The following is a 15065-nucleotide window of genomic DNA, read 5'->3' as shown; positions in this document are numbered from 1 at the left end:
CCCCAGAAAATTATAGTAACAATTTACACGGCGTGTTGGCTATACTGAGTAGCGAACCCTCTGATTATGCTTCTCTCTCTACCGTAATCGCTTTAAGTTCCAGGCCAAATTTGCTTCACCATGAATCACCAAGAACTTTGCTTCATACTGAGGGGGAGAAATTGTGACGGGACACCGTAACTCGCACACCTTAGGTACGTTTAGACACCAAATTTCAAAGGCTGAAAAAAAAAAAAAAAAAAATACAGGCATTCTGATGGTGGATAAAGCTTGAAGCCTTCCATTAGGTAAGGTAAAACTTTTGCTTTGTTTTTGTTTTTTATAGATAGAATGGCCCTATAAATCCCCCAGTGCGAGATGGCTTCAAATCAGTGATCAAAGTAGAATGGCCCTATAAATCCCCCAGTGCGAGATGGCTTCAAATCAGTGATCAAGGTGTGAGTCTGTTATTAGATTAGAATGTTGGGAACGTAACAACGTTAGCATTTGATATAGTCGTGTGAGTGACAGGACAGTATAAAGAAAAAAAATGCTTCTCCCTGTTCGTTCCTTATTGAGCAGTTAATGTCAGATGCACTTTCTTTCAGGCAGATTACAGCAGCAGCATATTGGTTTCTATTAATACAAAATATCTCCTACGTAAAGAACGTAGGTTAGCAATCGATATGAACAATGCGGGAATACTTTTTGATGTGCGGTTTCTATCTATTCGGTTCGTATATAGCGTAATGATAATAATCTCAAGTAGTTTTTTTTTTATATTTATAAACAAAATAATAGTTTTGTGGTCTTGATTGTCAAACTTCCAGGAAGAGTAGGACGGTGAGGGGAAGGGGAAATTGGAGGGGAGGGGGATGGGCGAAGGAATAGGAGGGGAGGGAGGGAAGATGGATTCCAGGTGAGGGGGATGGGAGGAGAATGGGAAATGGGTGGACGGGAAAAAGTGGGGTGTGGAGGAGGAAGGGAAGGACACCCCTAAATTAACACTTAAATCCGAAGGGGGCAAGTACCGTCAATACACCTCACGGGGTGCACTGTAGGCATTGCAAAAGATTCTTTACAGCGTTCCTTCGGCCCCTAGCTGCAACCACTTTTTGTTCCTTTTACTGTACCTCCGTTCATATCTTCCTACAGTCTTGTTATCCACCCTCTCCTAACCATTATTACAAGCAGCAACGAGGTTTTCCTCCTTGGTACACCTTTCAGACCTACCTACTGTCACTTTCCTTTCCAGTGCTGCAAGACCTCATAGGTCCCAGTGCTTGGCCTTTGTACTAACCTCTATACTCCATTCCTTTCCTTATGCACCGGAGGTGTTATATAAGACTAGACTAAGATTAGGTTCTACCAAGTCAAGGAAGTTGTGAAAAATCCAGTTTCGTTCAAATCCTGAGATACTGGGAGAGGTCACTAGAGGTCGCAGCTGACATACTGGTCATGTCAGGTTGTATTGTCACCGGAGTTGAGCAACCATGCAAAGGGAACAGGTCGAAAATTGAGTTACCAAGATTTGACGACAGACATCACATAAAGAAGTTTGTAATAATGATGATAATAATATAAATAGTGAATAACAAGGGTTTCACATAATAACGAGTTTTAAAGTATTCAAGAATTCTTAGGCAAGACTAAAAACAGGCACAAAAAGGGGCGGCGGGGACTGTCAAAGAGTGGGGTTGACCCTTTAGAAATATGTAATTTACCACGATGGGGCCTTCTTATATATTTTATCTTAATCTGACAAAACTAAAGATTGTTAAGGAACTTTCCAATAGGTAACTTGCATGTAATTTGTTAGCTAAGTTTCAGTCGTGACCCTTGTGTAGAATTTTAGCTTCATGCGTAAAGCATTTGGAACAATTGTAGGTAAATATATACTTTTATGAACTGGTTTTCATCAGCAAGCAATACTGTTATAAAACAAAATGTTCGACTTTGTTGTTTTAGTCTAAAGTATATTCCCTCTGGATAAATTTACATGAGAGTGACAAACAGTTAGTTGCTACTATGAAGACCACCTGAAACAGACTGAGACTAATCAGAAGAGTTTTATGTTGTTGTGTGCGGAAGGCAGTGAACTTTTCTGGCGGCTCTGGGAGATATAATCAACCCTCGAAAGCAGAGGCAAATTACCGAATCCCGTAGGAGGGTTCGGTAGTACTATGGGTAAACGCGAGCACAATGACGTCATTCGAGGGCGAGTTAAAGAATTTTTATAAGACCAACTCATTATTAAAGAAAGCTAAGTTGCTATGAAAAACAATCATAAGCTGTATGAAGTTGATGTACAAAGCACATATGGAAGAAACTACGTATGGAAAACTCTCTCCCTCTCTCTTTCTCAGGCACGAGAAGAGGGAGCGTGAGAGCTGAAGGGGGTGGGAGGGGAGGAGCTTCAAGAACCCGAGAGAGGCGGAGGGCGAGTGTTATGTAGGTCGAGGGGAGGAGAGATGGGGGCTAGAAGGGAGTAGGGAGTAAAGACGCCTGATACCTGTCCTCATTCCAAATGAAATTACATTCTTTTCCTGCAAATTAATTGAATTCCCCCGAGAGATTACGTCGGTCTGAGTTGCATTTCATTGCTAGACGTTTGCTCTAGCCATCTCCAACGCTCGCTTAAGCTACCAGGCCGCCTGCCCACACCCTACCAACCCCCTCCCATCATCCCCCTGAAAGCCTGCTTCATCTTCTTCTTCTTCCGTCCTTACCTTTTACGTCAGATTCTACACCCTTTTCATTTTCAGACGAGCCGCTGGGAAGTTAAATGGGGCGGGTGGAGGTGGAGGGCGACAATTGTCCTTTTCATTTCTCCTGAAGCTTCCTCCCCATCTTTGCTCCCTAGCCCTCTCCCCCCCCCTCTCTCTCTCTCTCTCTCTCTCTTTCAACGGTCTAACAATTTGTTGATCTCTTTCAAATACGATAAATGATATCTTTGGAAGCCTTCGAATGTCAGATCAGTACGATTTTTGTATCCCTCTTCAATTTCACTAGAGATTCATATATATATATATATATATAATATATATATATATATATATATATATATATACTATATATAATATATGTATGTATATATATTATATTTCTAGTGAAATTGAGATGAATACAAAAATCATACTTAATTGATATTCGAAGGCTTCAAAATTACCACCATTTCACTGAACTGATAATCTATTCATTGTATTTGGAAGAGATCAACAAATTGCTAGACTGGTTAGAGAGAGAGAGAGGCGGTGGGGGGGACAAGATGGGGAGGAATCTTCAGGAGAAAATGAAACAAAAAGGACAATGTATGTATATATATATATATATATATATATATATATATATATATAGTATTTGTATATTTTAAATTAATTCCATACATTCATATGCCTACTGAATAATTATATGGGTGGAATATGAAATATCTAGGAAAGAAGGCAAAGTATTAATGAAGCATAATTGTATGAAATGAATGATGATATTAATCCATAGAATAAGAAGGGCAGCGTAAGACAAAATACAACATACACATCAACATGTTTCCCACAACCAAATTACAAATAGCATTCATCTTTTAACTGACCCATCCTAAACCAACCCAACCTAACCTAAACCAAATTACAACTAGCATTCTTCTTCTACCTAACCCAACCCAACCTAACCTAACCTAGCCTAACTTAACCCGAATTACAACCAGCATTAGTCTTAACCCATCCTAACCTAACCTAACCTAAATTGCAACTAGCATTTATCTAACTACCTAACCCAAATTACAACTAGCATTCTTCTAACTAACCCATCCTAACCTAACCCAACCCAACCCAACCTAACCTAACCTAACCTAACTAACCTATCCTAACCCAAATTACTACTAGCATTCTTCTTTAAACTAACCCAACCTAACCTGACCAACTTAACCCCAATTACAGCCAGCATTCTTCTTCTAACTAACCCATCCTAACCTAACCTAACCCAACCCAACTTAATCCAAATTACAACCAGCATTCTTCTTCTAACTAACCCATCCTAACCTAACCTAACCAACTTAACCTAACCTAACCCAAATTATAACCAACATTCTTCATCTGACTAACCCAACCCAAACTAACCTAACCTAGGGGCATGGAAAAAAAACGGGGCTGTGGCAATACTAATATACATCTTTGGAATTTGCAGGCCAGACATTTTAATCAGGAGTTATTAGTCCTCCTAACCAACAATGAACCATTCGTCCCAGCTGTGGATGTACACTTTGTACTTGCCTGGCTCTTGACTGAATTATGCTAACAATTTTTGTTTTTGCTTATGAGTATGGAACCACTGTAAACCAATGGAACGTATATTACGAATATGAAACGCTATATACATAAATCACCATATATTTGTACAACTAAAGTTTTTTTTTTAAATAATCACACCCTAAATTTTACATATATACCATTTCAAGACAAAACATTGTATCGATCTGACAGCACATTGGTTTGTTGTCTTCAACATTAAGGTCTTGCTTTGTTGTTTCTAATTTGTGTCTTACGTTTATGCATGTTTATTATTATTATAAAATATTGATGAATGATACTGTATCCTTCGTGCTCGTTTTTTTCTCAAGGAAGGCAAACTCATTTCTTGTATTTTGTATATCTGCTAACTAGAAGCGATTGTGTAACTGCTTGAAAAATTACTCTTATAATTTTTCGGAAAACCTCATCTATTTGTAGTTTACCTATAAAGCGCGTAAGCCAAGACTGCGTTTAATTTTGCTTCGTTGCCTCACACTAAAAGGAATCCTCTATCAAGTTGTTATCAATTTTTTTTTTTTATATATAAATGTCAGCCAGTTGTTAGCTTTTATCAAGTGCTACCCAGTCTTTTTCACTTTACGTCTTGAAGCATAAGATTCCATTTATTTTGTCTCATGCATTCAGTGGAAAGCTGAACTGCTTTTATTTTTACTTTCATTTTTACTTATCAGCCAGTAAGGCAGGAGAAACAATACAAAAAGATATTAATCTATTGTTCGAGTTACTATTGCTGTTTTCCGGCCTTAAATAAATCACTCTATTTCAGTCTAATAAAAAAAATAGTTGTCACTCATTTTCGCGTTAATACCTATCATACATCCATTAATAACTGTTGGTTAATCAGCTTATTGCGTTAAGATTTATTCATTTTAAGTTATGCGTTTCACGACAAGTATGAGTTTCCTGTACACCAAGGTACATTTTTGCATCAATCAATCAATCTTCTCTGACCTGTCAACCCCATGTTCTTAGCAGCGTGTCTTCGACCCCTAATTGCAACCCCCTTTCGTTCCTTTTACTGTACCTCCTTTCATATTCTCATTCTTCCATCTTACTTCCACCCTCTTGTGATACAATATTGATTCATAGTGCAAATGCTCTGAGGTTTTCCTCCTGTAACACCTTTCGAACCCTTTACTGTCAATTTCCGTTTCAGCGCTGAATGACCTCATAGATCCCCAAGAACTTGGCCTCTGGCCTAAATTCTATATCTAATTCATGTCAAGGTATAGACATGCGTACGCTTTCTATATTCAATTCAGTTGTGACCTGCCATGAGAAGCAGATTTCCATTTACCAAAAATTTAATAAATTTTATTTATTGTTTATGTTATGACATTCCAATATTTTCGTGTTATCACATCCCAATCATGAAGTTATCTTTCGTTTTTCCTTTCTCCCTTACAGGAGTGTGCAGCGAGGATGAGGAGAGACTGGTTCGCGATCTCTTTCGAGGATACAACAAACTCATTCGGCCAGTAGAGAATATGACCCATAATGTTAAGGTTTCTTTTGGCTTAGCCTTCATTCAGCTCATTAATGTGGTGAGTGTTTCGCTGTCAGAAAGTGAAAATCCTTGTTTTTATTTTTTTTTTATTTTGAATCTGTTGACCTGAGTGACCTTTGTAAAAATAAGTCTGTAGTGTACCTCTCGTGACCTTGGCAGCGTATGAAGTACCTAGAGTTATGTTGTTGTTGTTTTTGGAGATTAAGCTGGCCTTATGCCAACACGGGCTCTTTCTTGCTCATAGAGCAGCCCGTAGTTCTAGAGTTAGCCGAGTGTTTTGGGTCGTAGTCTATAGCCTAGACTGACTGTATATATAATATAATATATTATATATATATATATATATATATATATCTATATATATATATATATATATATAGATATATGTATATATATATTATAGTTATGGTATGATATATATTAATATATAATATACATATACATGTATTTATTTATATATATGTATGTGTGTATTTACATATATTATATGTATTTGTATATCAAATGTACTTTGTTAAAACTTGTGGGTTTCTCGGCGTGTTCATACCTTTGCGGTGGCAGTTCCTGAAACATTTAAAAGGGAAAAAAAGAAAAAATCCTTATGTGCAGCCTCATGGTTCTTTGTTGCAAGATCTCGAACTAGTATATATATTTTGCTTAGTTCTTCTGCAACGTCATTTGCTGGAACAACAACGTGACATTTGCTATGCAAAGGCCACGACTCCAGTTGCCCGAAACCCAGTTCACTTTTAGAGTGGTTTTCTCATCGTGTGTAACACACACACACACCACACACACACACACACATATATATATATATATATATATTAGTATATATATATATATATATATATATATATATATACATGTCTATATTACAATGTATGTAAATGTATATATTGCATATATAAATGCACACACACACATATATACGTATATTATTATAATATATATATATATATATATATATATATATATATATACATATATATATATGTATATATATATATATATATGTGTTGTGTGTGTGTGTATTTATATATGTATATACATGTATATATATTGTAGGCATATATGTGTATACATATACACACACATACATACCTGTACAATATACATGCGTGTGCATGGGTGTGTGTGTATGTAAAGTCACCGACCAGAGATGCTCCTTACAATGAGCAAAGATTTCTTATGGAATTTTTTTTTTACATGGGCTGGGGGCGGCGACCCCGTGGTCCTCTAACTCCCCCCCCCCCCCCCCCCCCCCGGCCCCACCGTGCCGAGCTAAAGCGCAGATCGTTAGTTTGTCATTAATTGTGATTTGTGACTTGGCATTTTTCTCTTCTACTTGGTCATTACGGACAGCAATTCATTTTTTGGTGGATTCATATTTTGGTGGATTAATTTTTTGGTGGATTCATTTTTTGGTGGATTCAGGTTTTTGGTGGATTCATTTTTAGTGGATTACTTTTTTCGGTGGATTCATTTTTTGTGGTTCATATTGGTGATATCATTTTTTGGTGGATTCATTTTCTGGTGGATTCATTTTTGGTGGATTCATTTTCTGGTGGATTCATTTTTTGTGGTTCATTCTTGGTGATTCATTTTCTGGTGGGCGATTCTTATTGTTTTCATTCTTTGGTGGATTCATTTTTTGGTGGATTCATATTTTGGTGAATTCATTTTTTGGTGGATTCATTTTCTGGTGGATTCATTTTTTGGTGGATTCATTTTCTGGTGGATTCATTTTTTGGTGGATTCATTCTTTGGTGGATTCATTTTCTGGTGGATTCATTATTTGTTTTCATTCTTTGGTGGATTCATTTTCTGGTGGATTCATTATTTGTTTTCATTCTTTGGTGGATTCATTTTTTTGGTGGATTCATACTTTGGTGGATTCGAGTTTTCTTTCATAAACTGTTTCGCAGTGTAAATATACTACGCTAGTGAGTTAATAGCCTGCTCCCTTCGGAATCTAATCTATATTTCGCCTCTTTGAAACTTTACTTTTGAATGTCAAGATTCTGGGAATCAAATCGCAGAAGGGTATCCTGTCTGGATATTATTCTGTTAATATGGCAGATTTCGTGTTGAGGTATCTGATCTCAGAGAGAGAGAGAGAGAGATTTCTAGTTGGTGAAGTATTTGGCAGAAAGAGAGAGAGAAGATATTTGTAGAAGTATCTGGCAGAGAGAAAGAGAGAGATTTCTAGTAGATGAAGTATCTGGCAGGAACAGAGAGAGAGATCTCTTGAAGTACTTGGCAGAGGGAGAGAGAGAGAGATTTCTATTTGATGGAGTTTCTGGCAGAGAGAGAGAGATATATATATTTCTTTTTCTTGAAGTATCTGGCAGAGAGAGAGAGAGAGAGATTTCTAGAAGTATCTGGCAGGAAAAGAGAGAGAGATTTCTTGAAGTATCTGGTAGGAAGAGAGAGAGAGAGAGAGAGATTTCTAGATGATGAGGTAACTGGAAGAGAGAGAGAGAGAGAGGGAGATCTTATTGAAGTATTTAACATAGAGAGAGAAAGAGAGATAGAGATCTTATTGAAATGTTTGACACAGAGAGAGTGGGAGAGAAAGAGAGAGAGAGAGTGGCAGACAGACAGGCAGACAGACTTTTACAACGTCATTCGATAAAACCTCTGGATTACAGACATGGTCTGTAACCTAGCATAATAAGTCCGTCGACTATGTTATGAGTGTGACAGAAGAATAGAGCAAAATCTATCGGCGTGTTAATCTTTCACACCATCCCAGCGCTTCATTTTTATTAAATTAGTGATTTATTTATTCATTTATTTATTTAACTTTTGACCGTCATGCAGTGCTGAGCATGACCACGTAGAATGGCTCTGAAGCCGTAGATACATATTTGCTGCTCAGCGCTCTGCTACCCAAATGTCCGAGAAGGAGAGAGAGAGAGAGAGAGATACTGTTGCAAGGCGGGGAATTGGAAAATGCTGAATGACGTACAGGAAAAGTTTTGAGAAATCCTAGTGGATGTGAGGGCAACAACGCTCGCCGTGGATAAAGTGGTTAAGGGGATATTTGTTTTGAGCGTAGGGCGGTGAGAGGAGGAGGAGGGGGGTGGGGGGGGGGGGGGGGGGGGGGGGGGTGGGGGGGGGGGGGGGGGGGGGGGGGGGGGGGGGGGGGGAAGGAAAGAGACTGAATGTGCTCAAAACAGAAGAGGAGAAATAAATAACATTGAAAACGACGAACAGGGAAAGAGAGAGAGGCGAAGGAGTTACAAGGATTGGGATGTCTCAAAGACTTGTTATTCCATCCTAGAGAGAGAGAGAGAGAGAGACTGATTTGCTCAAAACAGAAGAGAAATAACAATGAAAGCTGTGAACAGAGAGAGAGAGAGAGCCTGATTTTGCTCAAAACATAAATAGATAAATAATGAAAGCGACAAAGAGAGAGAGAGACAGACTGAGACTGATTTTGGTCAAAACAGAAATAGAGATATAACACAGAGCGACGAACAAAGAGAGAGAGGGAACACCTGATTTTGCTAAAAACAGAAATAGAGGAACAGCTAGAGAAAGAGGGACTGATTTTGCTCAAAACAGAAGGGAAATAACAATGAATGCGACGAACAGACAGAAGACTGAATGCGCTCAAAACAGACATAGAGAAATAATAATGAAAACGACGAACAGAGAAAAGCGAAGGAGTTACAAGGATTAGGATGTCTCAAAGACTTGTTACATCCATCCGAGAGAGAGAGAGAGAGAGAGAGAGTGATTTTGCTAAAAACATAAGAAGAGAATAACAAAGAAAGCTGTGAACAGAGAGAGAGAGAGATTTTCCTCAAAACAGAAGAAGAGAAATAACAATGAGAGCGACGAACAAAGAGAGTGAGAGAGAGAGAACGCCTGATTTTGCTAAAAACAAAAATAGAGAAATAATGAAAGCTACGAACAGCGAGAGAGGGAGAGAGAGGCGAAGGAAAGAACGTGATTTAGAGAAATAGAGAAATAACAATGAGAGAGAGAGAGTGGAAGACGAAGACTCGCGAGGCACGGTGCAGAAGAAGCTGCAAACAAAAGGGACGAGTAAACAGGAGCAATAAGAATAATGGGAGGAGAGAGATAATGAACGAATGAAAGAACGTTCCTGAAAAGATTTGTAGAAACGCGACTCGGAGGGAAAAGCCTCCGTCATTTGGGCAGACGAGAGAGAGGAGATTTCAGGTGAAAATGAAAAGGACCGGAGACCGGGAAGGACCAGGAGGTGGAGGAGGAGTACGTCGAGTACGAACGAGAGAGAGAGAGAGAGAGAGAAGAGGGGGAGGGCTGGTGGGGGAGGGGGAGGAGAATGAGCGGTACACAATCATTGGAAAGTTTCAGGCCATTCGAGACTGTTAGAAGGAAAACTGTGAAACTGAGAGGAAACGACATAAAAAAAAAAAAAAACAGTTTATTCCCACTGGAAAGAAAGCCAGAACGTCCTCGAACATTTAGGATGTTGGATCGAGTTAAAAAGACCAGTAAATGCATGGCGGATAACGCCTTAGATTATACGCAGTTTTTCTCTCTCTCTCTCTCTCTCTCTCTCTCTCTCTCTCGTAGTAGCCATCTTGCTTGGTGAGACGTACCCGCGTGAAGTCACAATAATCAACAGATATCACAAGTTTAACATACGACTAGAATTTGAGAAATATCTAGAAGTGTTCGTGAACTATCGGTGATAAGATTAGTGTGAAAATAGTAGGATAAAGCGTCTTCTAAGTTAGTTTATCAAGTGTAATACTATAAATCAGAACAAGATGGCAGTAAGTTCCAACTGCGGGAAAAGGTGGCGTAATTTGGCGTGTTTAGCAGATTCGCAATACGATGAGGTAGCAGGAAGGGAACTGGCATTTCTCATCTATGAAATCAGCAACAGTCCTAACCAAAAAGATACAAAAGCATTCATAGATATATTAGAAGGATATAATCCTTCAAACTGGAACAAATCTAATGAAAACATCTTGAAAATAATTGAAGAAGTTCCAAATAAAATCCAAGTGGTCAAGAGACTCATAAAGAAAATATACATAAACCAACATATTCCGACAAATAAAATGAATAAGGTGAATCTTGTGAATATACTAATTGATGCATTAGGAAAAAGAATGCCAAAAGCATGCAAACTGTGTAAGGTTTGGTATAGCATAGTCAATCCACAAAACCTAATCAGAAAATGTGCTGCATGCAAACATTCCGACCCATCCACAGTGTGCTGAGGTAATACAAGATTGAGAAAAGATACAAAAATTTTTTGTTCAACATGTCTATCATGGATAGGGGGGACAATGTTATTAAATCAAGATTGAATGTACAAATAGTTGAGGATGAAGAAGAAGGAAGAAGAAGGGAAGAAGAAGAAGAAAGAAGAAGAGAAAACGGAAGAAAAGTAAACAAAAATGAAATGACAGAAAAAAATAAGGAAAACAAAGAACAAGATAAAAGTATGGATGCAGAGATACTCATTGATACTACATATGAGGCAATAAAAAGCAGCATACCTACGAAGAAATAAATTACGATATGACAACAGAAAAGCAAATCCCGAAGAGGCTCTACCCAGATATATACAATGACGGGAAAGAGGAAAAAATAGACAAGAAAGACAAAATCTGCAACCTTTTGAAAAGAGGGAATTGCAGATTTGGAGAAAGATGTTACTACAAACATCCTAAGATATGTCAAAACTATGAAATATATGGTAAACTGTGATACTTAGATGGATATGGGGATGATTGAAGAGATCTGCATCCAAAAATATGTAAAAACCTAAAAGAAGGAAAAGGATGTAAGTTCGACAAAAAATGCAAATATATGCACCCTGTAGCCATGAATCATAATCAAATAAATAACCAACCAAGTAATAAAATCCAAAATAAGAAGAAACAAACAAAGAGAGAAATCAGAATATCAGGTAAAGAGAAAAGCAAACCACCAATGAATATCAGAGGTGTCGCAAAAAATTTCAAAGCATCAGCTCCGAAATTCTACTCAAGAGATAATAACTGTATTTATTATGCAAGAGGATATTGCAGAAACGGAGAAAATTGCAGATTCAAACACAAAATTAATAATTATGATGAAGGAAGATCAAATATTATGGAAAAGTTGGATTTTTTAATGTCAGAATTTCTGGGAAATGAAAAAAAGAACAACATACCAGAACATGGAAGAAGACATGGGAAAATCCCTTATTACTATCAGTATTAAAATGAAGGAGAAAAACACGCAAACCATCATAGTGATGAATGCGCAGGGTTTAGTTACGAGTAACTCAAAAAGAAAAATAGAGTACTTAGAAGAACTAACCCAAAATGAAAAGAAAATAGATATAATGAATATAAGTGAAACCTGGTATTCCCAAGAGACTGGGAATGATGATCAAATAAAAGGGTTCCAAACTTATAGATCAGATAGAAAAAATAGGAATCAAGGGGAACCGCAATATATGGGAAAGACAAAAAACAAGGAAAAATATATGAGAAATATAGTAACTCAGAATGTGAACTAATAGCGGTAGAATTTGAATCTGAAAAATTGATGAACATAGTAATATATAGACCTCCTAATACTAAAGAGTTTGACTTAATAATTGAAAGAAAAAAAAATTGGATGATATATGTAGAAATCACAAGGACTGGACTATTCTCCTATCTGGTGACTTCAACCTTTCTTTCGTAGAATGGAAAGAACGAATAGGAGATTGTGGTTGTACTTATACATATAAAAAAGAGAGTAATAGTAGTGCAGAAGATAAGAGGCAATTTGAAAAGCTATTCAGATATGCTACTAGAATACAACATTCAACAAATAAATCACCTGCCAACAAGAAAGGAAAATACTTTAGACCTAGTATTTGTGAACGAGATGAATTATGTTAAAGAAATAATAGTTTATAATGCGAGTATTTCAGACCATAATGTCATAGAATTAACAGTTCATTCCAAAGCAAGTGAAAATAGAGATAAGCAAGAAATGAAAAAGTGGGAAGGATATGGAAAATACAACTTCTACAGTAAAAATATAAAAATGGTCAGAAATTAATGAAGAATTAAACAAAGATTGGGATAACATTTTCGTAAGTGATGACATAAGGGTAAATACGGAGATATTATATAAAATATTGGAGATAATAGTGGAAAAATATATACCGAAGAAGAAAAGTAAACATCATTCATGCATACCAAGAGACAGAAGGATCTTGTTCCAGAAAATCAGAAAGTGGAAAAAAGGTCTTGCAAAAGAAAAAAAAATGCATGGAAAGTTATAGAACTAAAAAGTAAGATAGAAAATGCAGAACAAAAGATTATACAATCAAAAGAAAATGAAAAAACGGGAGGGACTTGGAAGAAAAAAAACCCCTATTAAATATCTAAGCAAAACAAAACCCCAAACTATTATACTCATATGCGAAGAAGATGAATAAAAGAAGAATAGAAATAGGCCCTCTGAGAATTGAAGGGAGATTAACGAATGAAAAAAAAGGAAATTTGCAACATACTGGCAGAACGATATAAGAGAGAATTCACCCCTAGAATAGATAATGAAGATAATGATATAGAAGTAAGGGATGAAAATAGTGAATATTTAGCTGACATAGATATTAATGAAGCTGATATTGTGCAGGCTATTAATGAAATTAAAAATGGAGCTGCTGCAGGGCCTGATGGAATTCCTGCTATTTTGTTAAAGAAAGTAGTTCATTCTATCGCAAAGCCACTTGCAATATTATTAAGACAAAGTGTAGATACAGGCAAGATATATGATGAGGCACAAATTAGCTATATTACCCCTACTTTCAAAAGTGGATCAAGACTAGAGGCAAGTAATTATAGGCCTGTGAGTCTAACATCACATATTATGAAAGTGTATGAAAGGGTAATGAAGAAAAATATTATGAAACATTTAATAAAAAATAATTTGTTAATAAAGGACAACATGGTTTCGTACCCGGAAAAAGTACACAAACCCAACTGTTAGTCCACCGTGAAAACATATTCAAAATATGAAAAGCGGAAATGAAACAGATGTGGTTTATTTAGACTTTGCAAAAGCTTTTGATAAAGTAGACCATAATATATTGGCGAAGAAAATTAGAAAACACAATCGTGGATAAAGTAGGAAGATGGTTAAAAGAATTTTAACACAACAGAAAACCATAGTAGTTTTTTATTGCAACGACGAGAAATCGGATGAAGCCAAGGTAATATCCGGTGTGCCGCAAGGTACGGTGTTAGCTGCAATACTGTTTGTTATTATGATTGAAGACATAGACAATAATGTTAAGGATTCGGTAGTGAGTAGTTTCGCAAGATGACACAAGAATAAGTAGAGAAATTACTTGTGATGAAGATAGGAACGCTCTACAAAGAGACCTTAACAAAGTATATGATTGGGCAGAGGTAAATAGGATGGTATTTAACTCTGATAAATTTGAATCAATAAATTAAGGAGACAGAGAAAGAAAGCTATATGCATATAAGGGACCTAATAATGAGACCATCACAAATAAGGAAGCAGTTAAAGACCTTGGTGTGATGATGAATAGGAACATGTTATGGCAATGATCAAATAGCAACTCTGTTGGCAAAATGTAAAGCAAAAATGGGAATGTTGTTACGGCACTTCAAAACAAGAAAAGCTGAACAACATGATTATGCTTTATAAAACATATGTTCGTAGTCCACTTGAATATTGCAATATGATATGGTACCCACACTATCAAAAGGATATTGCACAAATAGAGAGTGTACAAAGGTCCTTTACAGCTAGAATAGAAGAAGTTAAGGACCTAGACTACTGGGAAAGACTACAATTCTTAAAAATTATATAGTCTAGAAAGGAGAAAGAAGAACGCTACATGATAATTCAGGCATGGAAACAGATAGAAGGAATAGCAGAAAATATCATGGAACTAAAAATATCAGAAAGAGCAAGCAGAGGTAGATTAATAGTGCCCAAAACTATACCAGGAAAAATAAGGAAAGCACACAGGACATTAATCCACTACGCACCAGCATCGATAATGCAGCGTCTATTCAATGCGTTGCCAGCTCATCTGAGGAATATATCAGGAGTGAGCGTAGATGTGTTTAAGAATAAGCTCGACAAATATCTAAACTGCATCCCAGACCATCCAAGATTGGAAGATGCAAAATATACCGGAAGATGTACTAGCAACTCTCTGGTAGACATAGAGCCTCACACTGAGGGACCTGGGGCAACCCGAACAAGATGTAAGGTCTGTAAGGTAAGGTAAG

The 15065-nt window shown here is 36.9% G+C and overlaps 1 protein-coding gene across 6 annotated transcripts in view; it reads left to right on the top strand.

Moving 5' to 3' along the window:
- Positions 1 to 15065, top strand: part of LOC135205460 (acetylcholine receptor subunit beta-like 1) — a 270582-nt gene that overhangs the window by 168357 nt on the left and 87160 nt on the right. For 5 of the 6 annotated variants that reach the window (XM_064236106.1, XM_064236108.1, XM_064236105.1 and 2 more), the window contains exon 2: positions 5694 to 5830. In XM_064236106.1, coding sequence (XP_064092176.1) covers positions 5694 to 5830 — 137 coding nt within the window. Of the gene's footprint in view, positions 1 to 62; positions 195 to 5693; positions 5831 to 15065 lie in introns of those variants that run through there. The other variant, XM_064236109.1, reaches the window with a different exon arrangement.

Source organism: Macrobrachium nipponense, chromosome 24 (genome assembly GCF_015104395.2).
Source record: "Macrobrachium nipponense isolate FS-2020 chromosome 24, ASM1510439v2, whole genome shotgun sequence".
Classification (NCBI taxonomy): Eukaryota; Metazoa; Arthropoda; class Malacostraca; order Decapoda; family Palaemonidae; genus Macrobrachium; species Macrobrachium nipponense.
Note: the sequence above shows the minus strand (reverse complement) of the source record. Positions and strands in the feature narration are given on the sequence as shown.